Source organism: Bubalus bubalis, chromosome 22 (assembly GCF_019923935.1).
Source record: "Bubalus bubalis isolate 160015118507 breed Murrah chromosome 22, NDDB_SH_1, whole genome shotgun sequence".
In the NCBI taxonomy this organism is placed as follows: Eukaryota; Metazoa; Chordata; class Mammalia; order Artiodactyla; family Bovidae; genus Bubalus; species Bubalus bubalis.
Window position 1 is genome coordinate 28920989 of NC_059178.1, and position 24879 is coordinate 28945867.

The window sequence follows — 24879 nt, forward strand, 5'->3', positions numbered from 1 at the left end:
AAAGGCGGAAGAGAAGCGGTCTAGTTCCGGACGCGGCCGCTGCCGCCGCCATCTATCATCTGAGCTTCGGCACCAGCACCCTGCCGTCCCAGCCCCGCCGCTTGTCTCCTCGGCGGAGCTGCTTCCCGGTCCTGCCACCTCTCTGCTCTGTTCTCGTCGCTGACTTCTTCCCCTACATGGATCTGGTCAGAGTGGCATCCCCTGAGCCCGGGCCAGCAGCGGCCTGGGGACCCAACAAGGTGAGTGGCATTCGGGGCTGACGCACCTGCCGTAGCCTCCTGACTGGTCCTCTCGGAGGACCGGGAGAGGATGGCAGGCGCCCAAGCGGCTCCCCAGGCGACTTGGGGAGTTTGGGGCTGAATACGAACCTCCTGGGAAAAGGAGGACGGGTGGCGGGGCTGCGGGTGTCGGGGAGAGAGAGGCAGGGAAGGGGCACAGGCTACCAAAGGCCACCCCGGTTTGGAGTCTCCGTCTGGTTCTGCACCTTGGTTTCTGAACCCCCGTAGCATGTATTTGGGCGGGACTCGCTTAGAGATGCTGACGTTTGAGGGAAGGCAAGCACGAACTTGTTTTTCTCCAGCCAAATGAGTCAGCCCAATTATTCACAGAAACCCAGACAGAAAGGTGGTTGAGGAAGCTGTTTCCTTAACTTGTCAAGCGTGCTCATCCTACTTGGGCAGTTTGTTGTTTTTGAAGTAGTAAGTTTAGGAGATAAGTCCAGGCGCACACTTCCTCTCCTCCAGGCTAATACTCAAGTGTTTACAAACTGTAAGATGCTTATGTCTGAGTTTTAACGTTTATGCTTTTTCCTGTAATGGCCAACTGAAGTGCTCATTTAACATCTGGTTTCTGATTTCGGGCTGCTGCTTTTCATGATACTTTCATTAGAAGGATGAAAAGATTCTTCTGCCACTTTATGGAGGGTTTTCTTGAAAGCAGAATTGAGATTTTTGTGTTCCTCAAATTAAAGTTGTGAAGGAATCTAACTTTTTTAGCTTCCTAATTGTTCATTTTTTAAAATAAAATGGACGTTTACCAACATATTAATTTAAGGTGTACAACATAATGTACAACATAATGATACATGTATATATTGCAAAATGCTCCCCACAGTAAGCCTATTTAGCATTCAGGATTACATTTTGTTTCTTGTGATGAGAACTTTTAAGATTTACTTTGTTAGCAACTTTCACATATACAATACAGCATTATTAACAGATTAATTATCATTCTGTATAGTACATTTCATGCCTTATTTATTTTGTTAACTAGAAGTTTCTATCTTTTGACCACCTTTACCCATTTCACCGACTTCTTTACATATTCACACAACAGAACATTTGTTCCATTTAAAGGATCACTCATTAATCTTATCAGATCTTCATACCAGGTCTTAACATAAAGTGGGGGAAGTATGAGCTGTTAAGTACTGTAAAGGAAATTTTTATAAAAGTTCTCATACAACCATAAGGAGAATCTAGGATATTTAATTGGCAAATGGGATTACATCTGTCTGTTACATTGTTTATTTTTTTCCTGTCAAAGCTTTGTTTACAAGGTCAAGATCAGTAGATGTAAAAGAACAAATCATTAGAAAGACACTAATAAATATATACTATACATGTTAAATTTCTCCAGGTAAGCTTGTAAAGCTTGTAAAAATGTCAGATGAGACAAACTTTGCTCAGAATACCTAAGCTCAGAACAAACTTCACTTCCAAAACTAATTCAATAATAAAATATTTGACATCTGTCATGTTTTCATTTAAGTGTGCATCATCAGAACTATAAAACTTCATTTTCATCTTGCAATAAAAGATCATCTTGGGGTTTACTGATGTTCTGTTGAGAAGACAGCATTTTCATGGGGGAAACAATAGAAATACACTGCAGGTATCACTCTGCAAGTATCATTTCCTTCTCTAACCTCCTGGAAGATGGAAGTGATTATAGAAACCTGTGTGGAGTAAGTGGAGATTTGAGGAAAACCTTGGAAAATTGAAAGAATGTTAAAGGCTAATGATTCTCAAAACATTTCCATCAGGACTTCTTTATACTCTTAAAAACCATTGAGAACTCCAAGAACTTCTGTTTATATTGGTTATATCGATTGATATTTGTCATATCAGAAATTCAAACAGATATTGAAAAACTTTATTAAGTGATATAAATCATGATGTTTATATAAATAATATTTTTATGTTTTACCAAAAAAAAAAGCTGTTTTCCAAAATGAAAAGTTAGTGAAGTAGTATTTTGGTTTTTTGCAAATCTCTTTAATGTAGTAACTTTGTAGAAGACAGCTGGATTTTCATAGCTCGTTTTTCTTCAGTCCGTTGCAGTATGTATCAGTTGAAATATATGAAGAAAATCCATCCTTACAAATACGTAGATTTTAGCAGGCATAATTGCAGATGGGTAATAGCACGGTAGACACTGAGAACAAACTGAGTTAATCTTTAAAAATGCACATTAAAAAAATGTTGTTCAAGTATAGTTGATTTACAGTGTTGTGTTTAAGCTCTGCTGTACAGCAAAATGATTCAGTTATACATATACATGCTTCTGTTTTATGTTCTTTTCCATTATGGTTTATCACAGGATATCGACTATAGTTCCCTGTGCTGTAGAGCAGGACCATCCTATATATAGTAGTTAAAATTCACATTCATATTCTAAACCCACTACCTTTGAAGTTTTTGGAGGACACAGTTCACAGGCACTCATTCTAGTAGCCACCAGAGTGCAGCCATCATATCCGATACAGACTCTGGAAGACTCTACACTCTTGAGAGAATGAGAGTGGAAACTTTTTTAGAACTATTATGAAAATAATTTTGACCTCTTAGACACCCCAAAAGGGACTTGGGGGTCCCCAGTTACAAAATGCCGAGCTGCTGTTATGAGCAATGAATTTTAGGGAATATTCCAAGAAGGGAGAATGGACATACTGTAGGCAAAAGTGAGGAAGTGTGTAGCTCTGTTGGAAAGAGCTGTAACAAGTGGATTAGTGGTACTCCTCAGAACCGTTAAGGTCACCAAAAACAAGGAAAGTCTGAGAAACTCACAGCCAAGAAGAACCTAAGGTCCATGATGACTAAATGTTATGTGGTATCTTGGATGGTATTCTGGAATAGAATAGAGACATTAGGGAGAAGCTAAGGAAATCTGAATGAAGTATGGGCTTTAATTAATGAGCTCAATTTAATTAATTGAGCTCATTAATTGTGACACATGTACAGTATTTACACAGGGATGCTGGGTATAGGGAATCTGGCGACTCTACAATCTTGGTGGTTTTTTTTTTTTTGGTTACTGTAAAAATACTCTAAAATTGAAAGTGAAAAAAAAAAATTGGTGTTGTTGTGTAGGCTCAGATCACATTTTGCAGAAATCCTTGTTTTGAGTAGTAAAATTACCCACTTAAATATTTTGCCTAGATTATGTCTTCCAGCTGCATGAGCTGAAAAGGAACTTTCCTGTAAGTTATGGTTCCCTTGACTGGCTGCAAGTTGAGGACAGAATTTTTGTTATTATGTACCTCCTTTGTGTTTGCTGTTGTTTTTTTTGTTTTTTGTTTTTAAGTTGATTCTTTCCCTATAGTTGTGTGCAGTAAAATCTTTTAAAAAGAAACAAAAAGCGGGATGGGCAGCTTGTGATGCATCTTGAAGAGTAGAAGAAAGGGGGAATGATTTCCCTCCCATCTGCAGCCAGCAGGTGTGGGAGGATGGCAGCTGTGAAGACCCCACGTTGCTGCGTTCAGTGGTTGCAGTTTCCCAGGAGAGGAAAACAGGGTAGGTCAGGGGTCCTCAGCAAACAGGAGTCAGGGAGCTAATGATGGGCTTGGTAGATGTAACTTAAAGCAGAATAACTAACTGGAAGTGGTTGGAGTTTCCCATCAGATCTTGATGCCCTGGTGAGTTTAATTTGTTGAAAGCAGTAGTGGGAAATGATGTCGGACTGCTTGAGTAGAACAAGGGCCTTTTACTCTTATCTCCTTAAACGTTTGACAGAGGGAGCCGACGACTTCCTGAAGAATTGCAATATGACAAAAGAAGATTCCCCTCCATTCACCCCATGGTGCCCATTTGGAGAAGGGGCCCCAGTGCCTTTTCTAAGCCCCCCTCAGGATAGTGACCACTTGAGCCTGTGGAGAGCTACCATGCCTGGAAGCTGTCCCTCACAGCCTGGAACATTTTAAGGAGGGATTTTGGGCTACTGGTTTGAAGATGTGATTTCAAAGTATGGAAGTTGGCAGACTTTCAGAAATCTTTACTTATTTACTCCACCCAAGGAAGTCACCTCAGTGTGAGGTGGCCCAGCTGAGCTGGCCAGCAGGGGTACAGAGCAGTCCAGCTCTAGAGCCTCAGGCTCCTAGGAGCGCGGTCCACAGGACCGAGCAGTCCTGGTGTCTTGTTGGTGCTCTCAGTCTCTGCATGTTTCCCTTTCCCATTCAGTCTGTCTTGGAAGCAGGTAAATCTCTGCCTCCAAAATAACACAGTGACTGCCTTTCATTATTTACCTCTCTTTGAGAGATTGTCCACAGATGTTTTAATGTCTTAGGAGAATTAATTGACTGCTAGCTAGAGACTAGAAGCCTGAGAAGTGGGTGGGCAGAGGGGCTGACCGCTCGGTGGAGAGGAGGACTTTAACCTACTAGTGGTGTAGAAAGAAATCAGACCTCTCCAGCCTAGGGACACCCTGGCAGTTCCTTGACATATCCCCAGGTTTCCTTTTGATGCCTATTCAGTAAAGAACTCGAATGTCTCTTTAGGTCTGAAGCCCTATGCTGGACTCTGGCTAAAACACTTACCATCACATGCTATTCTAAATTAGACTCTGAAGAGTGGTAGTGGTTAAGAAATGTTTGGACTTTATCTTGAAGGCAGTGGGAAACATTAAAGCAATAAAAGAACTTTAATAAGGAAACTGAGCCAGTCAAATCTACATTTTAGAAAAACCGTTGTGTTGTGGTGTGGAGAGTGGAAGCAAACAGAAGGCAGTTAAGGAGGCTCTTACAGTGAGTAACCCAGTGATGGGAGGATGACACCTCGGAAAGGGGATAGAGAACCAGTTCAGGAGATACTTAGACCTCTTATTAGTATTAATGGTCTTAATCACTGGACTAGCAGATGGAGTCATTTGCTGCTGCTCAGTGAAGCTTCTCTCCTCAAAAATTAGCAATTGTGAAGTAAAGCTGCGGTTTATACACATTGCAGGAGGGCTTAGATGGTGATGCCATTGAGGAGGGCTGACCGGCCAGCTATTCTTGAAGAGTCTCACAGAATACTGCTTTGCTCTAGTAATATTGTTTCAAGAATCCACCTCTCAATTTCTAAAGTTCAGAAGTATAGGGTTCATTGTTTGTCACTGCTGAGTTTTTTTTTTTGTTTTAGCATATCCCAGGTTATCTTGAAAGGGGCTGCTGTACACTATTTACTTGTTGAAGACTTACTCCTTAAATTAGAAGGAAGTGTAACTTCTAAGTGGGCTTTGAATTGTGGTAGTTGGTATAGCCTGTTCCTCTAACAGAATCTACCCAGGAAGCCAAATTATAAGTGGAAGGTGAGCAAAGTATAAGTTGCTTGGTGAGCATGATATCAGAACAAGGGGCATCACATGAACTCAGTGGCTAGTCAGGTGATGCTGGCGTAGCCTGGGCTCCCCTCCACTATAAGGACATTCCCACCAAGCAGGCTGGAAAGTGCTCTTGGCTGTCATAGTCTAGGTGTGTCTTTGATTAGATCTGAGCTAGGAGCTATTTTTACCTTCAAGATGATTTCTGCAAAAAACTAAACATTCCTTTTGAGTTTATTTAACTCCTCTAATTCTCAAAAGATACCTTATTTCCAAGTTTGGAAGTCACTTTAATTTCATTATTTTGAATTGCCTTTTTTTTTTTTTTTTTTAATAGTGTCCATGGGCTACCCCTCAAAATACAATATCTTGTTCTTTGTCTGATGTAATGAGTGAGCAGTTGGCTAAAGAATTGCAGTTAGAAGAAGAAGCTGCCGCTTTTCCTGAAGTTACGTAAGTAAAAGTCACAAAGAATCTATTTGATCTAGCAACTGACCATAGCCAAGTCTTAGGATTTGATTAGTGATTGTCATGACAAGTGAGTCAGAGATTTAGAAAAGCAGTGCAATAGAAGGAGCACCATTTTGGGAGTTCACTGATACTTGGGTTTTAGTCCCAATTTTGTGACTAGTTTTCAGTATTATCTTGGGCAAACCGCTCAGTTTCTCTGGGTTTCAGTTACTGCAATAGTTGAACTTTGTTATCAAATAGATTAACAAGTAATAATCAAATAGATTAACAGTTTTGACTAAGTGTTTGTAGTTTATCTTTCCGTATATACATCATCCCTCCTCTGATCAGAATACAGAACAAATGAATTTGGGGTCTGCTTGGTTCTTATGATAGGCCCTTTAGCTTTCTGTTTCTTAAAGCTCCCTTAATCCTGTTCGGTGCTCTCATAGGTGCCTGCTGTTGATCAGAGGGCAGCTGGGCAGGAGAGGGTGAAGGGTTTGGTAAAGTTCCTCCATTGTTGCTTCAGTACAGTGTTAACACTGAAAAGGCACATCTCATCCATAATTGGTAGCATCTGTTTACACCAGCACATTATATTAGTCTATATTGCCTTATTTTGAATAGTGTTGCTGAAGGACCATTTATTACTGGAGAAAACATTGACACTTCCAGCGACCTAATGCTGGCTCAGATGCTACAGATGGAGTTTGACAGAGAATATGATGCCCAGCTTAGGCGTGAAGAAAAAAAATTCAATGGAGATAGCAAAGGTACTATGACCTTATTGTGACAACCCCATTGGGTGGTAGGAAATGCCTGTAATGGGCCCTAAATAAATCTTCCACTGTTTTTGCCTTTTAAGTTTGCATTTCCTTTGAAAATTATCGAAAAGTGCATCCTTACGAAGACAGTGATAGCTCTGAAGATGAGGTTGACTGGCAGGACACTCGTGATGACCCCTACAGACCAGGTATCAGGGCTTTGACCTTCTGGGGGCATAGAATGGGGAGACAGGAGGATTAAGTATTGTATATTTATCTTTGACTCTCGTTTGGTGCTTTACTATTAGATTCAGGTATCTTTTTCAGACAATAATGAATGCAGCAATTTAGTCTCTGCTATTTTTACATACTTGACTTGTTTTAATCACCTTTAGCAAAACCAGTTCCTACTCCCAAAAAGGGTTTTATTGGAAAAGGAAAAGACATCACCACCAAACACGATGAAGTAGTATGTGGGAGAAAGAACACAGCCAGAATGGAAAATGTAAGTTACAGAAAGGATTCCTCTGAATCATAAATATCCTAAAGTTTTATTAGGATAAGTTAAAAACATAGGATTCTAAATACACTATCTTAAGTTTCTAAAAATATCCTTCATCCTTTCTAGAGATATTTTAGAAGACAGTACATCAAAACCATGGAAACTCAGCCACTGATGAGAATATATTGTACCTCAGAATAAAATTCTCCAACAATATTAAGAAAACTAGTTTGATTTACATTGATTCTAAAATTAAGTAACTGTTCTTATGAAAGTAGCATTTTTCAGTATCTCAGTTTTCCATGAAATACCTGAGAAACATAACAGTGGTGACTGAAGGATAACAATGGGTGGTGGAAATACTTCCCACTGTATACCCTGTTATAATTTTTAAATTTTTTATCTTGTGCCTACCCCTGCAAAATCAGAAACAAAATGTGATTTTCGAAAAATAGAAAAAGAGAAATGGCATTTTTTTCCTCCTTCATAAATATCATGGTAAACATAAAACATTTAGACTTCAGAACAAATACTTGTTAAGTAAACATATTATTAAATTCTAGAAATAATCTAGATCTGACTCTAGAACAACTCTGTCCAGTATAATTTTTTGTGATAATACCACACACTGTGTGTACCAGTGCTGTCTAATAGGATAGCCATATTTGACAGCTGAGTACTTGAAATTTGGTACAACTGAGGAACTGAATTTTTAATTTTATTTTAATAATTTAAATGTAAATATCCACATGTGGCTAGTGGCTTCCATATTAGACTTAACTGTCATGGTGTGAGCATAGCTTGCTATTTTACCCTACTCTTCAAAAATAATTGACTGTGAAATTGTTCTTTTTTTTTTTTTTTGGTAAGACTTGGTGTGATTTCAAAATATAATATATCCTTTGATATAAAAGCAAAGTTCAGAGCATATGCTAAAATACCTTAGTTTTTAGATGTGTTTGGATGTTTTCTATGCATAAAATAAACCCTCCCTTCCTTTGGGATGAAATTTCTTTAAAAAGCCTTGTTTCCCTTTCTGTTGAGCTCACTGGTGAGTTATTTTGGTTTTTCCTCTGTAATGTCTATGGATTCTGCTTTCATAGCATGGTCTATTGAGTAGGTAACCTAATCCAAGTAAAACTTTTTCTGTGTCCCATGTTAAAGTATTCAGATACTGATTTTTTTTTTTCATTTTGGCAGTTTGCACCTGGGTTTCAGGTAGGAGATGGAATTGGAATGGACTTAAAACTATCAAACCATGTTTTCAATGCTTTAAAACGACATGCCTACTCAGAAGAACGTCGAAGTGCCCGCCTCCATGAGAAAAAGGAGCATTCCACTGCAGTAAGTATTCTTACGTTCAATGGAAAGATTCACATTGGAAAACTTCACGTTTGGAGGGAAAAACAAGACAAAAGTTCATGTTTGATATTTTTTCATGAGATTGACTTTTCAAATCAAAGATGTGAATAAAACCCAAGTAGCCTTGCCATTTGACTTTCAGATTTCATGTAGTGGTTATTAATCAGTTGCTCAAGACTAGCCTTTCAGTGGTCATAATTAATTTGGACTATGTTGCTTTCATTGCATATGAGAAATTGTTTTCTGTCATGATATATTTATAATAACATAATAGTTTATAATGTTTTACATTAATGAAGTTAGTGTCTAGTATCTTGAGAATAATTTTTAAACTTTTAGAAAAACAAACTAATGGTAGGTACATCAGGAGAGCTATTTAAAGTTTAGAGATAAAACTTTGACTAAGCTAGAATCTGATTTTTAGTAGTTCTTTTAGATATTCACTTTCAGAGACAGTAGAGTTATAGGAATGGATGGTATCTTAACAGTCCTCTTTTAAGAGCCTGTTATATATACATCTAAGTAAATGAACAATAAGTTTTAAAAAGTATATATTTTGAATGTTAGATATTAGAAATGGTTCAGAAAATGTTTTGTGATTACCAGTCATTTTCACTTACAGCACTTTATCTTTTGCAGGAAAAAGCAGTTGATCCTAAGACACGTTTACTTATGTATAAAATGGTCAACTCTGGAATGTTGGAGACAATCACTGGCTGTATTAGTACAGGAAAGGAATCTGTTGTCTTTCATGCATATGGAGGGAGGTAAATGAGCAGAAAACAGTACCGTAATATAAACCAAAGCTTAGTCCCTTGTTCTGAATTTACATAAGATCAAAATTTAAAGTTTTATTTTAGGAAGTCTTAGCAGTATAGGGACATAAAAAGAAAAACACAATCAAGGGAGTTCCCTAGTGGTCTAGTGGTTAGGATTCAATACTTTCACTGCTGTGGCCTAGGTTCAGTCCCTGATCTGGGGGACTGAGATTTTGCAAGCCTCGCCGTGTGGCCAAAAAAAAAAAAAAGTCATCCCAATTCTACCATCAAGAGAGAACCAGTAATAATTTTGTGTAGACTCCTCCAGTCTTTTTTCTATGAACGTATTATTTTTCATATTATTGTAATTGTTCTATATCACACAGGCAGCTATAGTGGCATAGCAAAATTTGAACCTGAGTTTGATTCAAAACTTTTCTCTATGGGACTCTGATACCAAGTTGGGAGAGTTACACTTAAAGAAATGTCTTTAAAGCTTTTTTGTCATTTTAGATCCTACCCACTTTACTTTTGTTACAAGATCTTAGTTGAGTAAAGGATGGCATGAGGAAGAGAAAACATTTTAAACGTGGAGCCTGTAGAGAGAATGTGCAAACCAGGAATATGATGTCATCTGGTTACTTAGCTTTGAAGTCTTACTAGTTCAGCAAGGCTTACTAGCTCAGCTAATCCTTTATGTTAGCAGTGTTTATAAACAAAAATGTTAAAATAGATTACAGATTATTCTAGTTATTTTTAGCTTTAGAAGGTATTTGTTATATACTTGAAGGGATTCAAACAATTACTTCTCAAGTACTTGCCTTTGGTTTTCTTATTTAACTTGTGTCCCTTTCTAGATGAGACATACACATATAATCATGTATTGAATTATACTAAGTTCCAAAATGAAAGGGATAAAAATGAATGTTAGGTTTAAATGACTCAACATTTTTTAAGCAGTGTGATCTGGAGCAGTCTACTAAACTTACTTGAAAACTGACCCTTCATAGGATTTTAGTTGGGGTGATTGAGATCGTATTTGATTATACCTGGTATAAATTAATCTTAATAAACTTTTTTTTTTTTTTACTCTAAGCTCTGTTGCCCTCTTTCCAAATTTCAACTGAGGGTTCCCTGAGATCAGGCAAACATAACTTAATGGCACAAATTATTTTAAAATGAAAAGTTCCTCACAATAAAAATTAAACAGTATAAAAAGGACTAAAATGAAAGTAGCCTTCATCTTACCAGCTGTGGCCCCACAGGTTTTTCCTCTAAAGGTTACCACTATTAATAGTGTTTAGTCTTCTAGAAGTTTTTATGCATGTATTTCTTATTTTTGTTTATATGCTGCATTCAGCATCTTTTTTTTTTTTTCAATTAATATATCTCAAGTCCTTCTATTTTACTGGTTTATATCATACCATTTTTATAGTAGAACATTCCACTCTACGAATATACAGGAATATCTTTGTACATAAGCTTTGGTGTACTTTTGCAAATAAATCCTTAAGCTAAATTCCTAACATTTGGAATTGCTGGGGCAAAGACTACATGCATTTTTCCCATTTCTGTTAAACAGTGGAAGGCCTTACTGAAGGGAGAGTACCAGATTTTGCTCACTGTTTGGCCCGCTGAGCTGGCTGTTATAGCAATCAATGTTTCTTGATTTCTGTTATTCATTAAAAATTCTTTATAACTTTTTCTTCTTACGTGTCACACCAAAGGCCAGAAATCTTAAATTTGTTTATTTCTTAAAAGTGAGGCAAATACACTTTTGCCTATGAGCTAGTTAGATCTGCAGGTTGCACAATTTTGAATGTCAGTAGGTGTTGCCAAATTGCCCAATGAGACAGTTAACCAGTTTATGCCACCACCAGTAAGCAGTGTGAACCTGTTTCCCTCATCCTCATCAGTGCCTAGTCTTATCAAACTTAATATTTTTTTCTCAGAGTAAAAGATGGTAAGTACCTCTTTAGTGTTTTGGTATGCATTTATTTAGTTATGATTAGGTTGTATTTTTTTTTTTTTCACATGTATTGGCCACTTGGGTTTCTTTTTCTTGCCATTTTCCTTGTTTATTCTTTGTCCATTTTCTGTTCAACTTAATGATCCTTTGATAGAACAAGTGGGCTCCCTTTGCTTATGGTGGAATTGGTATTATAATCTATACTTTGGCATTTGTAAGTTAGTAAAGCTAGAGAGCATTTGGTTTTCAACAGCTGAGAGTAAATATATTTTAAAGTGTAAGTTAGTTTCCTCTGCTGCATAACAGATTACCACAGATATAGCAACTTAAAACAACACCTATGTATTATCTTACGGTTCCTGTTGATCAGAAGTTCAGGCAGGCACGACTTAGCTGGGTTCTCTGCTCAGGGTCTCCCAGGACTGCAGTCTTGCATGTCAGCTGGGCTCTGTCCCTTACCGGAGCATGAGGTCGTCTTCCTTAGGCGCAGTTCAGTTCCTTGTGACTGTAGGACAGAGGTCTCCACCTTCTGGTTGCCTGCCAGCCAGGGACTGCTCTGAGCTCCTAGAGGCCCCTGTACGTTCTAGTCATGAAGCCTTTTGTACAGCAGGTTGCATCTCAGAATAATCAGGAAACTCTCTGCCTTGGGTCTACTAAGACTGAGTCTTAAAGGATGGAAGATAATCCTGGCAATGACTGTACCATCACTTTTACTGTAGTGTAATCTACTCAAGGGAGGGGCTTATACAGGCGTGTACACCAGGGACTGGGATCTTGGGGACCCTTTTAGGTCCTGCCTGCTACAGAGCTCTTCTGGGTTCTGTCATGCTCACATTGACCAAGTAATCAACAGTTATTTGAATAGTAACATGTGCTAGATTTTTTCAGGAAATAAGTGTATAACATGTTTTCTACTCTCAAAGAGCTTATGATATATTCCAAGAGGAGGACATTACAGTAAGAACTGGTAAAATTTATACAGAATGTAACATACATAGGTTGTTTTTTTTTTTAATACATACGTACGTATCCTTTTTAAAAGATTAGAAAAGTACTATTCATGATCATGATTGTCTCTCAAGAGTTGAAATGGGGAATGAAACTTAACTACCACAGATGGTAATCAAAGGAAATTTCACCTTTATTTGTAAAGTTTAATTCTTAAAAAAAAAAAGTGGAGGAGGGAGTGCTGAAAACGGACGGATTGAAATTTAGACAATGGGATTAGACAGTGAGAAAATTAGAAGTTACATATTTAAAGGTAATAAGATATAAAATTGTGTACGCAAACCAGAAATTGGTAAGGAGAACCTTAAGAGCTCGGCAGAAGGTTGTGTAATTTACCGAGAAATATGGAAGCTTTTTTTAGTAGGAGAAGGACAAGATGAATCTTATAAATTAGATTCTATCCTGGAGACCTTGCAAGTGAGGAATCTCCTCAGTGGTATTTTTGATAGGGCCTCATCTACCTATGGTTAAATTATTTCAATGACAGAGAACTTATCTCAAAATCCAGAGATGTCTATAACATCTTTAAATTATCATTTCTTCCTTGGAGAGAGTCGCTATTCTGTCTCACTGAAAACTGGTTTGTTCATTCACCGAGTATTTATGCAGCTCCCATGTTCCAGGCATCTTCTGTGTACTGGGGCTATAGCAGTGACTGGTACAAGGGAGGTCCCTGCTTTCATAGACTGTACTTCCTTCTCACCCCTTCCTCCAATCCCCTCCCAAAACTGTCAGATAAGTGCCATGCAAATGGATAAAACAGGGTGATGTCATAGTGACTGGGTGACTGCTTTTTATCAGTAGGACTGGGAAACCTCTGATGAAGTGACATTTAAACCTGGATTTGAATGACACACCTGGATTCAGTATCACATATCAGAAGGAAGAACGTTTCAGACTAAAGAACAGCTAGTGCTAATGCCTTCAGACAGGTGTAAGCTTGGTATCTTTGGGAGACTAAGAAAGCAGTGTCCCTGGAGTGTAGTGTGTGAGGAGGAGCCAGAAGGCTGGAGAAGCAAAGGGTGGATCAGGCAACACTCTGTAAGCCAGGGTAAGGAGTCTGCTTTTTCAGTGCAGTGGGAACCAAAGCTCAGATTCGAGTCTCATTTTCAAAGGATTACTCAGATTGCTGTGTGGAAAATGAACTCTAGTCAGGCAAGAGAAGAAACAGATCAGTTAAAAAGTTGTGGTGATAGTTGAGAGATGACTTTGGTCAGACTGACAGGTGATGAAGATGAAGAATAGGAGACTGCTGGTGTGTGTTTGGAAAGTGAGAGTGGACAGTCTGTGTTGTGGGGTTGGCTGTGGGGAGGGAGATGGACTCCAGGCAGACTGCAGCCTATTTTAAAGTGTACCAAAAAAAAAAAAAAAAAAAAAAGGAAAATCATTAAGGAAATTTGAATAAACTTTGGGCAAATGTATAGGTCCTCATTGTTCAAGTTTAATTCCATAGTCATTAAATGAAGATTATATTATGGGTTGTGAAAACCGTTGACAATTTATTTGAAAGTGTGTCTTATTAAAAAAGCTAAAAGCTAAGGTTTTCTTCTAAAACGTGGAGGCTTAAAAAAACAAAACACCCCAAGGCTTCCATTCTCAGAGAAGATAGATCTACTTTCTTGTCATAAAATCTTTAATTTTGAAGTTGTTTTTTACCTGGCAACCGACACTGACTAATGTTTGTTTCTTCCACTTAGCATGGAGGATGGAAAGGAAGATAGTAAAGTTATACCTACAGAATGTGCCATCAAGGTATTTAAAACAACCCTTAATGAGTTTAAGAATCGTGACAAATATATTAAAGATGATTTCAGGTTTAAAGATCGCTTCAGTAAACTAAATCCGCGTAAGATCATCCGCATGTGGGCAGAAAAAGAAATGCACAATCTTACAAGGTAAAGAAAATCATTGTGCTGGAAGTCATCTTGGGTGATCACCTCTTTGTATTAAGTCTAGTAGCCTGGCAAAAACACCCATGTTTTCTTTTAAATTCATTTGTAGAAAGCATGAAAGGCCTTGAAATTCTAGTATTTAAGGAGGGCTTCCATAAGAAAGCATTTCCATGCATATAACCTGAATTCATACTCATAGGGTGAAAAATCCATTTTGTTTTTTCTTTTCCTCAGTAAAGTTTGAGGGAAATTAAGTCATTTTCTACTAAAGATATTTTGTCATATATCTAAATGCTCTTTTCCAGCTTCCAGTTAGGCATATTATAAATAATAATTTCCTTTTTTGTTTCAGGCAAGGTTTATCCCATCTAATATTTGTTAATTTGGTCAGGGCAGGGTTTTACCAGTCTGATTGCATTTGCTTTAATTTATTAGACTTGTTGCCCAATTCTCTAAGCAGAATTTATCAAGGAAATTGTTTTGTCAACCAAGAAATTGACTAATAATCTTTCTTATTTACAAACCTTCCTATATTTGAACTATTAAAAGCTTTTAATTTTAGTTTGCTTTTCCTAAAGTTGTTTGTTTTCAAACATAATTATCCATATTTATTATTTGCAAGTCTTATATTTGGTAGGACTTCTAATTAGGATAATTTCCCAAGAGACCTTTCTGCCCTGCAGGCTGTTTTCTGTATTACTAAGGTCTCATCATTGCCTTTCTTAACCTTTTCCCGTAGCTCCCATAGTCTTGAGTGTAAAGTTCAAAGCTGTTTTGTGATGTGGAGCCAGCCGTTCTCTGTGGGCTCAGCCCACGTGTCCTTGCTCCCACTCAAGATCCAACTGTGTGGATTTACACACACACACACACACACACACACACACGGACTGTGCACTCTGATGCCTCTGCATCTCACAGCAGCTTCCACAGCACGCCTCCCCACAGTTTGAGCCTGGCTGGTTCTGTCTGCCCGCTTCTTCCTCGATGCCGCCTACCCGCGCCTCTGCCAGTGCCCATGCCACATTGTGCTGTCGTCATCTCCTCACTCATCTGTGTTTTTCACCAGGCCACAGGCTCTGTGAGGACAGAGGCTGTGTCATACTGCCTTTGTATTCCAGCATTCCCCAGAGTGGAACACAGTGACAGCTCATTGCAGGACCTCGTTAGATATTTGTTGAATAAATGAAATATTCTCTCCTACTGATCTTTACCTTCTTGATCCTTTCTTTCTGTATAGGATGCAGAGAGCTGGAATTCCTTGTCCAACAGTTGTACTACTCAAGAAACACATTTTAGTTATGTCTTTTATTGGCCATGATCAAGTTCCAGCCCCTAAATTGAAAGAAGTAAAGCTCAGCAGTGAAGAAATGAAAGACGCCTACTATCAAACTCTTCATGTAAGTTGTGCCGTACAGAGCATTCAGATACCAATTTTTAAAAATGCTTCCTCCAAACTAAAAAAATTCCTAACAGGACTATTTTAAGGCGTTATAACGAGGACAAACTGAAGTTTGTGAAGGAATGTTAATATTGAAGAGTGGTCTTTCTATCAATATGCGTGTGTTTTGAGTTCTTTTAGAAAAATTATGGACCAGTGGAGCAAGTGAAGGGTCAGTGTTAGTGACATGGAAGCCAGAAGCTATTCATAAAACTTCATTAAATAAAATTTGATGTTACTATATTTACCAGATACAGTGCCTTGTTAGTTTGTATGCCTTCTTGAAACAGTGAAGGAAATACCATTAGTGTTGGGAACTTAGAAGGAAGCAGATTCACTCTCAGTGTAAGGAAGTAATGATCAGAAGATGGTGAGGCATGGTTTATCCGTCTTTGCAGGCATTAGAAGGCATATGTCAGGAGTCTTGAGGAAGCTATTTATGTTTTGGGACAGCAACCAAATTCAGTCTGGGATCCTTCTAGCTCAAGAAACTGCTCCTGATACTGTTATGCCTCTGTTTAAGACTTCCCTGGTGGCTCAGATGGTAAAGTGTCTGCCTGCACTGCAGGAGACCCAGGTTCGATCCCTGGGTAGGGAAGATCCTTTGGAGAAGGAAATGGCAACCCACTCCAGTACTCTTGCCTGGAAAATCCCATGGACGGGGGAGCCTGGTAGGCTACAGTTCATGGGGTTGCAGAGAGTCAGACATGACTGAGTGATTTCACTTCACTTTTTTTTTTAACTGAATCGGAGAAACATGTTTTTAGCACAGTATGTGCATGGAGCTCTCATGTCATGCAGCAGTTGATGTGAATATGAACATGTTATACAAATTAATTTTTTAAAATATGGCTAGAGAGTTAGTCCAGTTTTCTCTGCCTTTAGTAGGAAAACATTCAATGAAAATCAAGCCTACCTTTCTGGTTTCTTTTGGCCATGGGGTGGCTGGGGAAGAGATGAAGTAGTGATGAACTTCATATTTGATTCTGTTAAAGCTGGAAAACAGACATTAGTGCTGATTTCTCTAAGGCTAGGGATCACATGAGTCATATAGTATGTATGCTGCTGCTAAGTCGCTTCAGTCGTGTCCGACTCTGTGTGACCCCATAGACGGCAGCCCACCAGGCTCCCCCATCCCTGAGATTGTCCAGGCAAGAACACTGGAGTGGGTTGCCATTTCCTTCTCCATAGTATGTATAATATTATATATATATATAAAATATATAATACCACTTAATTTAGAAGACTGTCTCTTTTTCACATGTCTGGCAGGAAGTACTTTTTATCTTGGAGTTGTGTGTTCCCCTTGGAACTCTCGGTGGGATGTTTGCCCTTTTATGAAGGGTAAGCCTAGGTCCCCTGGTTGAGTGACCACAGCTCTCTCAAATGCGTGGGAATCCAGGTCTGCCCTTTGGCCTCCTGATCGCACTATTGTCACATGGGCAGGGAAGTAGAGTGTCATATCTCTTCCACTGTTTCATTGTTCTCCCATCCTTCCTTGAGGTTAAAAAAAAAAAGGCACAGCCTTGACTGTAGCACAAAAAAGAAGTTAAGTTCTTTACCCTGGTTTTGCTCTTTCTGGAAAATATTGGTTGGTGTAGATGTTTTCATTGTGTGGGTGACTTAGAATGGTTCCTCATGTCCTAAATGTCTGTCCTGCCTCCTCACAGTTGATGCAGCAGTTATATAACGAATGTACGCTCGTACACGCCGACCTCAGTGAGTACAACATGCTCTGGCATGCTGGGAAGGTGAGGAGCATTTTGTTCATGTTCAGACTTAGTGACTTGATGTAAATGACTGTAAAGAAATCACTGTGCTGTGTATTTAAATAGGTCTGGTTGATCGATGTCAGTCAGTCTGTAGAACCAACCCACCCTCATGGCCTGGAGTTCTTGTTTCGTGACTGTAGGAATGTCTCACAGGTGGGAATGTAAATTGTCTTTTTTATGGGTGGGCTGTAGTAGATTGAAATATTTTTCTGACTCCTAAGACCAATAAGAAGACACTGTTCTTAGAAGTTAAAGGAAGGGTTTAGTTCTTCTTTGCTTTGCTTTCACGATAAAGAGACAAAGATTGATTTGCCAGATTTCATTTTTTGCAGGAATTTGATTGCATGCCTCACATTTGGGCCAATGAATTAAATTTCTGAGAGAGTAAGCTTTATTTTGGTTCTAAACATTTAAGCCGTCAAGTAGACATGTAATCCATGCACAGAGCTTTAAGGGAAGCAGAACTATAGCAACCCTGCATGCTTCCTGCCATTGTTACTACACTAAGAAAAGAGTCTTCCTAGTGGTGTAGTCTGGACACTGTTTCTCTGAGGCAGAGTGAGTAGACAAGGGAAGGTAAAACTCAGTCATCACAGAGTTGAGACACATCTGTTTGCTATTTTCTAAAGGAAATGAATTATCAGCAACAGATTCAGATAGAAATGTTCTTTCTATATATGATAGAACAACTTCATTTTGGAAATAATGTCTGAGTTTACTGGAAAAGTTTAATTCATGAAATTTAGTGATTATTTTGTGTCTACTTAAAGCAATGCCAAGCAATTTTATATATACCACTCATAGAAGGTGCAATATGACAGACTTATTACTAAATCCAGAAGACAGCCCGAATGTGTGAGAGGACAGTAAGCAAGTAGAACCTGAGCGCAGTTTTATTTGAGTTGGAAACATCTGTAGCTAAAAAATTATGGAGGGAGTTCACCAGTGTCTCACAAGTTCACTGTTTCCTGTTTCTGAGAGAACCTTGCTAATATCTCTGCTGACTTTCTCATATTTCTTTACTAGTTTTTTCAGAAAGGAGGAGTAAAGGAAGCCCTTGGTGAACGAGAACTCTTCAATGCTGTTTCAGGCTTAAACATCTCGGCAGATAATGAAGCTGATTTCTTAGCTGAGGTAAGTGCTGTAAGGCTGTTTTTCACCTCGCTGATAGTGGGGAGCTGGACGGAGTAGATAATGAAACCCAGAGCTGAGTTCATCCTCTCATCCCCTCAGAAACAAAATTAGAGATTTTTCTTTTCTTGAGATGTTTTTGATCCTTCCTTGGAAATACCCAGTCATTGCAGTGGATCTACAGAACCATAAAAAAACCTTCCTCCAGGGAAGGTCTCTCAAAACTGAACAAAAACCGAAATGTGAAACAGCAACTAATTATTCCCAACAACCTACCAAAGCAGAGAATGATTGTAGAATCTGTTCCAGAAAGCCCCATTGTGACTTGAGTTTGGCCAAGCCATGCTGGAGTCTAAGGCCAGAATAGAAGTGACGGGAAGTTGGTACATCTAGCCTTTAGTTCAGGACAGTTACTTGATGTTGCTGCTGCTGAGTCAACTTTGGGATTTCCTTTTTCTTGTTCCCTGAAAGCTGTATAGATTATATCATAAGACCTATCTGATGCCAGTGGTTAGCTTGACAAAGACACTAAGCATCAATCCTGATAACATAATCAAGTGAAAACACACACATATGTATCACACTGTGATCTGTGTCACACACTGTAATTCTGATTCAAGTCCAGTGTCATTAGGAATGTTGTTTTAGGAGAGTAAAAATACCAGTTCAGTCTCAAGCATGATTTCTGTGAAGTAGCATTTTGACCAATGGATTCAATGTATGTATTTTATAGATAGAAGCTTTGGAGAAAATGAATGAAGATCATGTTCAGAAGAATGGAAGGAAAGCTGCTTCATTTTTGAAAGATGATGGAGGTCCACCGGTCTTATATGATGAATAGCAGTAGTGCCCACTGCTTTCAGTGTTGACACAGTGGTGATTGTCAGCTGCCAATGGCAAATGAAGTTATGGGTGACTTGAAATATCAAAACATGAGGCGTGTACAATGGTGCTTCTGTGCTTTTTTGCCCTTGTAACCCATATACCAGATGCGTGGAATTTTTAGCTCAGCGTTGAGAGAATAAAATGTCACTACCTCTCATGATATGAATAGGGTAATATAATTCTTAACAGCTATAGGTTATCTAGCTGAGATCAACCTGATTTTACAGGATTTGTGGCATAAAATGTTTTGATGAGAATTTTTAACACTTCCAAATATGGAAGGAAGGGACAGATGTGTTTACAAAGGAGACATTTATTACAACACACTTGGCTTTTCTCACCTCCCTCTTTTGTGTTGCATCTTTCCTTAAATATTTTATGGCCTAAAATTAGCACTTCTTAATTCTTTTTCCAGATTGTGACCATGATTCTAAAGGGAAATTTCTTCTCTTTAGTAGGTGACATAAATGGAAATTTGGTTTGAGAATGGCTGACAGAAGTAAAGTGCTTTTTATTGGTACATCTTGAATTCTTTTCCCACACTCATATGCAAGGAAAAGGCATCATCAATTTCTGAAAGAGATAAATAAGTACTTCTCAACTATCCACAGTTTTTAAATTTAACTTCCAGCTTTTCTACATTTAGGTGAAATGGTTAGGATGTAACTCATGTTGCAGCCGCTCTGCATTTATAATGAAAATGTAAATTATCTGGAAGGACAGAGTAGAATCTTCAACCATGTTTAACATTTTTATTGAAGTCATTGAAACAAAATTCAGTTTACACATCACTCAAGCTGTATACTTACTGATTTTTAAAGAAATATAGCAAGCAGGCTACCTAGAAAGATTATATACTCAAAGGATGAAAAGTACATACAGAACAAGTTGGGTACCAGATCACCAACTAATTTAAACTGCCTGATCTCGCTTTTAATAATTTTTAGTACTGTTGGGGCGCCACTTCTTTTTTTTTGGGGGGGGGGGCGCCACTTCTTAATGCAGATGAAATACATGGACTCTATTAAGACTGAAGCTCATTCAGAACAACAGCATCGTTCCTCCTATTACTAGAATCAGATTGAAATCACTGAAGACCTAAACTCTGTATGATAGTAGAAAGTAAAATCTGAACATTAGTTACGCAAGATTATTTTAAAATGCCAAATACGTTCTCTCTAGAAAAATATTTATTTTGTTTCTGTTGTATAACTTTTAATTGTGTTTCAGAGAAGTGTGATTTGGGGCTCCTCATTGCATTTCATGAAATGTTTACCACTATGAAACAAATATTTAAATGACTGGGAATTATTGACTTTACAGAAGTTTTAAAGAACTAATTTTAAAAACCATTAACCATTAAATTTTGTTTTGTTTTGTTTTCTGACATACTCCGTTTGACAGTAGCAGTGAACTACTGCTGTGTGGCATTCTTGGAGTGTGCTGTGAACATGCTTTTTAAGAAATTAAAAATGAAGAGATCATTTTAGAATTGGTTCTTTGTGTGTGTTCTTCCTGTTCCATATATTAACATAGGTCCTGGCATTGAGTTACATTAATCATCCTGTTTAAATTCAGCAGTGCTATTTTAAGCGGTTCCCCCCCTCCCCCAACTTCCCATCTATAGATTTCACTTTTAAATGACTTATTTCACATTACAAATAGGTTTTTCCCCTCATGCAGAGCTGAGAGTAAATTTTTCACACAGTGGAAAATGTTGATTGGCTAAATAGTCAAATACAAATGGGAAATAACAAAATCTGGAAACAGGGATCTTTTGCCTCACTTTAATGGAAGTGGATGTATGAATATGAGATAGATTATCAAAATAAGGAAGATATGTGTAGAGAATTTTTATTTCAACAAGGTAATTTTTTCCCAGTTTCCTTTTATTAAAAAAAAAAAGAAAATCAGGGGCTTCCCTGGCAATCCAATCCACTTCCCTGGCAGTGGTTAGGACTCCTTGTTTTCACTGCCTGGGTTGAATTCTCGGTCAGAAGTTACAGAGCAGCCAAAAAAAAATCAGTTTTCCTGCTTACAAAACTAAGACATGCATGCTTATTTAAATTTAAATATTACAGAAATCCAGAAGTGCTGAAGTAAATGCCCCCTTGAATTCCAAAAATCACTGCATGCAGTGGGGCATACATCTATGCCATATTGTTTCCTCTCAGTAAATGTTATATTCTCTTTTTTTAAAAAATCTTTGGACAGAAAGAGATGAAACTAGGCAGCTGATGGTGAAGTGTCGATCATGGTAAAGCCCTAAGGAAGATGAAGGAGACAAAGGCCCTAAGATACATTAGAGGCTATATAGTGTTGCTTGTTTAGGCGCTGGGCATCAGAAGAGATTGTTGTCTGCACGTTTTGAAAACTTCTGATCGGTTTCCAACACTTTAGAAATTGCAGGGAAAAGCTCATCTGACTGTATTTTCAAACCTCAATATTTCTATTTTTGAAGACATATTTTATGAATGATTTAATTTCTCAAAGTTTATAGTTGGAGATACCAGTTTATTCCTGTCAAAGCCTCTTGTTTTTATTCTTTGATTTCATATTTATTTCCCCATTCATAAATAAAAAAGGTTACATTTGGAAACAGCATGACTTTTGGCTTTCCAACTTTCTCCCAAACATAGCTAGCTCTTCGAGGAGTCAAGACCAAATATAGTGGAAAGATAAAAACACAGCAGATGGAGGAGGAAGTAGGGTATTCATTACAGAATAAATGAGTGAACTACTACTTAGAGCTCTAAATTTTTTTTTTTCCTCTCTACCGACTTCTGGGAGGGAAAGGACATATAATTAGAATGCTAGATGCAAAACCATAAAAACAGTGTCTGGGTAAAGTGCTAGATGATGAGCCAAAGTTTATGAAGAATGTGGGAAACATCAAAAAGTGTTTGGGAAGTTTATTAGGAAGAAACAGAGGAGTCCACTGCTTAAAGTGTTAATATATTATTATTAAGTACAAAAACAACTAATTTCCTATTTCATCTTCAGGTGGTATTAAATTTGGAAAAGGATAAAACAAATATTGGACAGAGCAACTGAAATCTGTTCCACTAAATGTTTTCTCCCCTAAATCCATATGAAGCCTTAACCCTGATGATGACCACTGTATTTAGAAACAGAGCCTTTAAGAAGGTGTAAATATTAAGTGACGTCATAGGAGCCCTAATCCAACAGGACTGGTGTCCTTGTAAGAAGAGGAAGCTACGCCAGAGATCTCTGCTCACGCAAGCACAGAGGAAAAGCCGTGTGAGCACCAGGGAGAAGGTGGCTGTCTGTATCCCAAAGACAGGGGCCTCAGCAGATGTCAACCCTGCACTTTGATCTTGGATATCTATCCTCCAGAACTGTGAGAAAATGAATTTCTGTTTTCTAAGCGTGCAGTCTGTGGTACTTTACTGTGGTAGCCCGAGCAGACTAATACATGACCCCAGGTAGATAAATTGGCGGGTGGAGGTCGGAAGGACATCCTACTTCTTCAGCTAAGTTAAGAATTTTGCTAAGGTAAAAAATACCCGAGATATTTGGGAAATTATTTTAAAGAGGGAAGGAGGTATATGGTAAGATAGTATATTGCACATGCAGAATTATTAAAATTATGTTGTTACCACTTGAGCTTGCATGAATTTCTAAAAGAAAAACACCGACCAAAACTGTTAAGCAGGGCTATTAAAATAGGGAAATGCAACAATAGGAATTTGGACATTAGCTCTCTCTGCCACACCCACTCCCCCACCCCATAAACTGGAAGAGTATAGACAACATGGTGTTAGCTTTAGATTAGCTTCAGAGCAAATCTGGTGAATCACTTATCAAATTTGGTTCAGGAGACTCAGGAGTTTCCTATCAAGCATAGTTTATTCAGTGTTTTTAGCAAAGACTTGATGATATAACAGATCCAGTTATCAGATTCATCAAATGACAGGAATCTGGGAGTGAAATAGGCCAAGACTTTTGACTGTTCACCTGTTGAAAGACATTTGGATGATTGTCTCTGGTTTGTGCTGTTACGAATAAGGCTGCTATGAACATTTATATACAGGTTTTTGCACAGAGTACAGTTGCTGACTTGAATGACAGATGCATGTTTTGCTTTGTTAGAAACTCAAACTTAACCATGTTACACTCCCACCTGCAGTGTTTCTCAACATCATCACCACTGTTTTGTATAATCAGCTTTTTTTAATTTTAGCCATTCTAATAAGTGTGCAGTGGTATCTAGTGATATTAGTAGTAATACTGATGTGAACTTTTTAGAAACATAATGGGATTATCAACATTGAATATATCCATGTCAGTCCTTGGTAAGGGAACTAAAATCCTACAAGCTAAGAGACACAGGAAGAAAAAAAAGATCGATGTAACTCAGTGAACAAATATTTTCCATGTGACTGATGCATGATGTTACAAAATCCATTTTTGAGTGTTCTGCTTTTAACATATCTCCACAAATTCTTTAACACCCTTTCTTTCAAAAGGTAGAAACAAATTCTCCTCTTGAACGTGGATTGTATTCAGTGAATCTAACCAACAGAATGTGGCAGAAAGGGTGGTGTGTGACTTCTGAGGTTCATTCATAAAAAGATATGGTCCTGCCTTGCTCTCTCTTGGACCCTGTTGCCCTGGGGGAAGCCAGCTTTTGAGGACACCTCCAGAAGCCTGTGGAGAGACTCAAGTGGGGAACTGAAGCCCTTGGCAAACAGCCACACGAATGAGGTTAGAAGCAGACCCTCTCTCTGTGTCTTCAGTCAGACCTTCAGGTGACAGCGGCCCCAGGCCAACTTTGTAACCACAACTCAGGGGGTCCCCTGAATCAGAACTACCCAGGGAAGCATACCCAAACTCTCGTGCACGGAAACTGCTAAATCATAAATGTGTGTGGTCTTAAGCCATCAAGTGCTGTGGGTCATTTGTATTGGAGGGATAGATAACGAATACAATGGATAAGAGATTCAGAGTTCAAGAAAGGGACTTCCCTGGTGATCCAGTGGCTGAGACTCTCTGCTCCTAATGCAGGAAGCCCAGGTTTGATCCCTGGTCGGAACTAGATCCCACATGCTATAATTGAGTTCCCTTGCCGCAACTAAAGATCCTGACTGCCACAACTAGACCTGCGTGCCCAAAGAAGCTGGAAGATCCTGTGTGCTCAGACTAACACCTGGCACAGCCAAATAAACTTAAGTAAATACTTGATTTAAAAAGTTCAAGGAAGACTAAGAATTTTAATGTAACAGTACAAAACATTCACTGGTGCAGTTTCAGATTCCATGTTGCAACTACCATTTAAGAAATTGATTTGGGTATTGGTGTAGCATTTTTTAAATCACCTTTATTCATTTTTTAGCATTTTATTTTATAT

General features: G+C 38.3%; 1 protein-coding gene and 1 non-coding gene across 4 annotated transcripts; both read left to right on the forward strand.

Moving 5' to 3' along the window:
• The first annotated feature begins 7 nt into the window (after positions 1–7).
• On the forward strand, positions 8–20997 carry RIOK3 (RIO kinase 3). 3 transcript variants are annotated; one of them, XM_025273491.3, is made up of 14 exons: positions 8–239; positions 3604–3794; positions 5915–6030; positions 6655–6800; positions 6893–7000; positions 7187–7296; positions 8494–8637; positions 9295–9422; positions 14088–14285; positions 15520–15679; positions 17391–17471; positions 17556–17645; positions 18519–18626; positions 19357–20997. In XM_025273491.3, the coding sequence occupies exons 3-14, from the start codon at positions 5966–5968 to the stop codon at positions 19462–19464; spliced, it is 1446 nt and encodes a 481-aa protein (XP_025129276.3). In that variant the 5' UTR covers positions 8–239; positions 3604–3794; positions 5915–5965; the 3' UTR covers positions 19465–20997. The 3 variants fall into 3 exon arrangements, with proteins under 3 accessions (XP_025129276.3, XP_006079247.3, XP_045019960.1); XM_006079185.4 differs by lacking the exon at positions 3604–3794; XM_045164025.1 differs by lacking the exons at positions 3604–3794; positions 17391–17471; positions 17556–17645.
• On the forward strand, positions 16247–16318 carry TRNAC-GCA. The gene has a single exon. It is a non-coding gene; the product is annotated as a tRNA-Cys (tRNA).
• Positions 20998–24879: the final 3882 nt, after the last annotated feature.

Bases quoted from the DNA above. Each gene is read 5' to 3' on its own strand.
- RIOK3 (XM_006079185.4), top strand. From the start codon at position 177: ATGGATCTGGTCAGAGTGGCATCCCCTGAGCCCGGGCCAGCAGCGGCC. The intron at 6,031-6,654 runs GTAAGTAAAAGT...TATTTTGAATAG, and splicing joins GCCGCTTTTCCTGAAGTTAC to TGTTGCTGAAGGACCATTTA. The intron at 15,680-17,390 runs GTAAGTTGTGCC...GCCTCCTCACAG, and splicing joins CCTACTATCAAACTCTTCAT to TTGATGCAGCAGTTATATAA.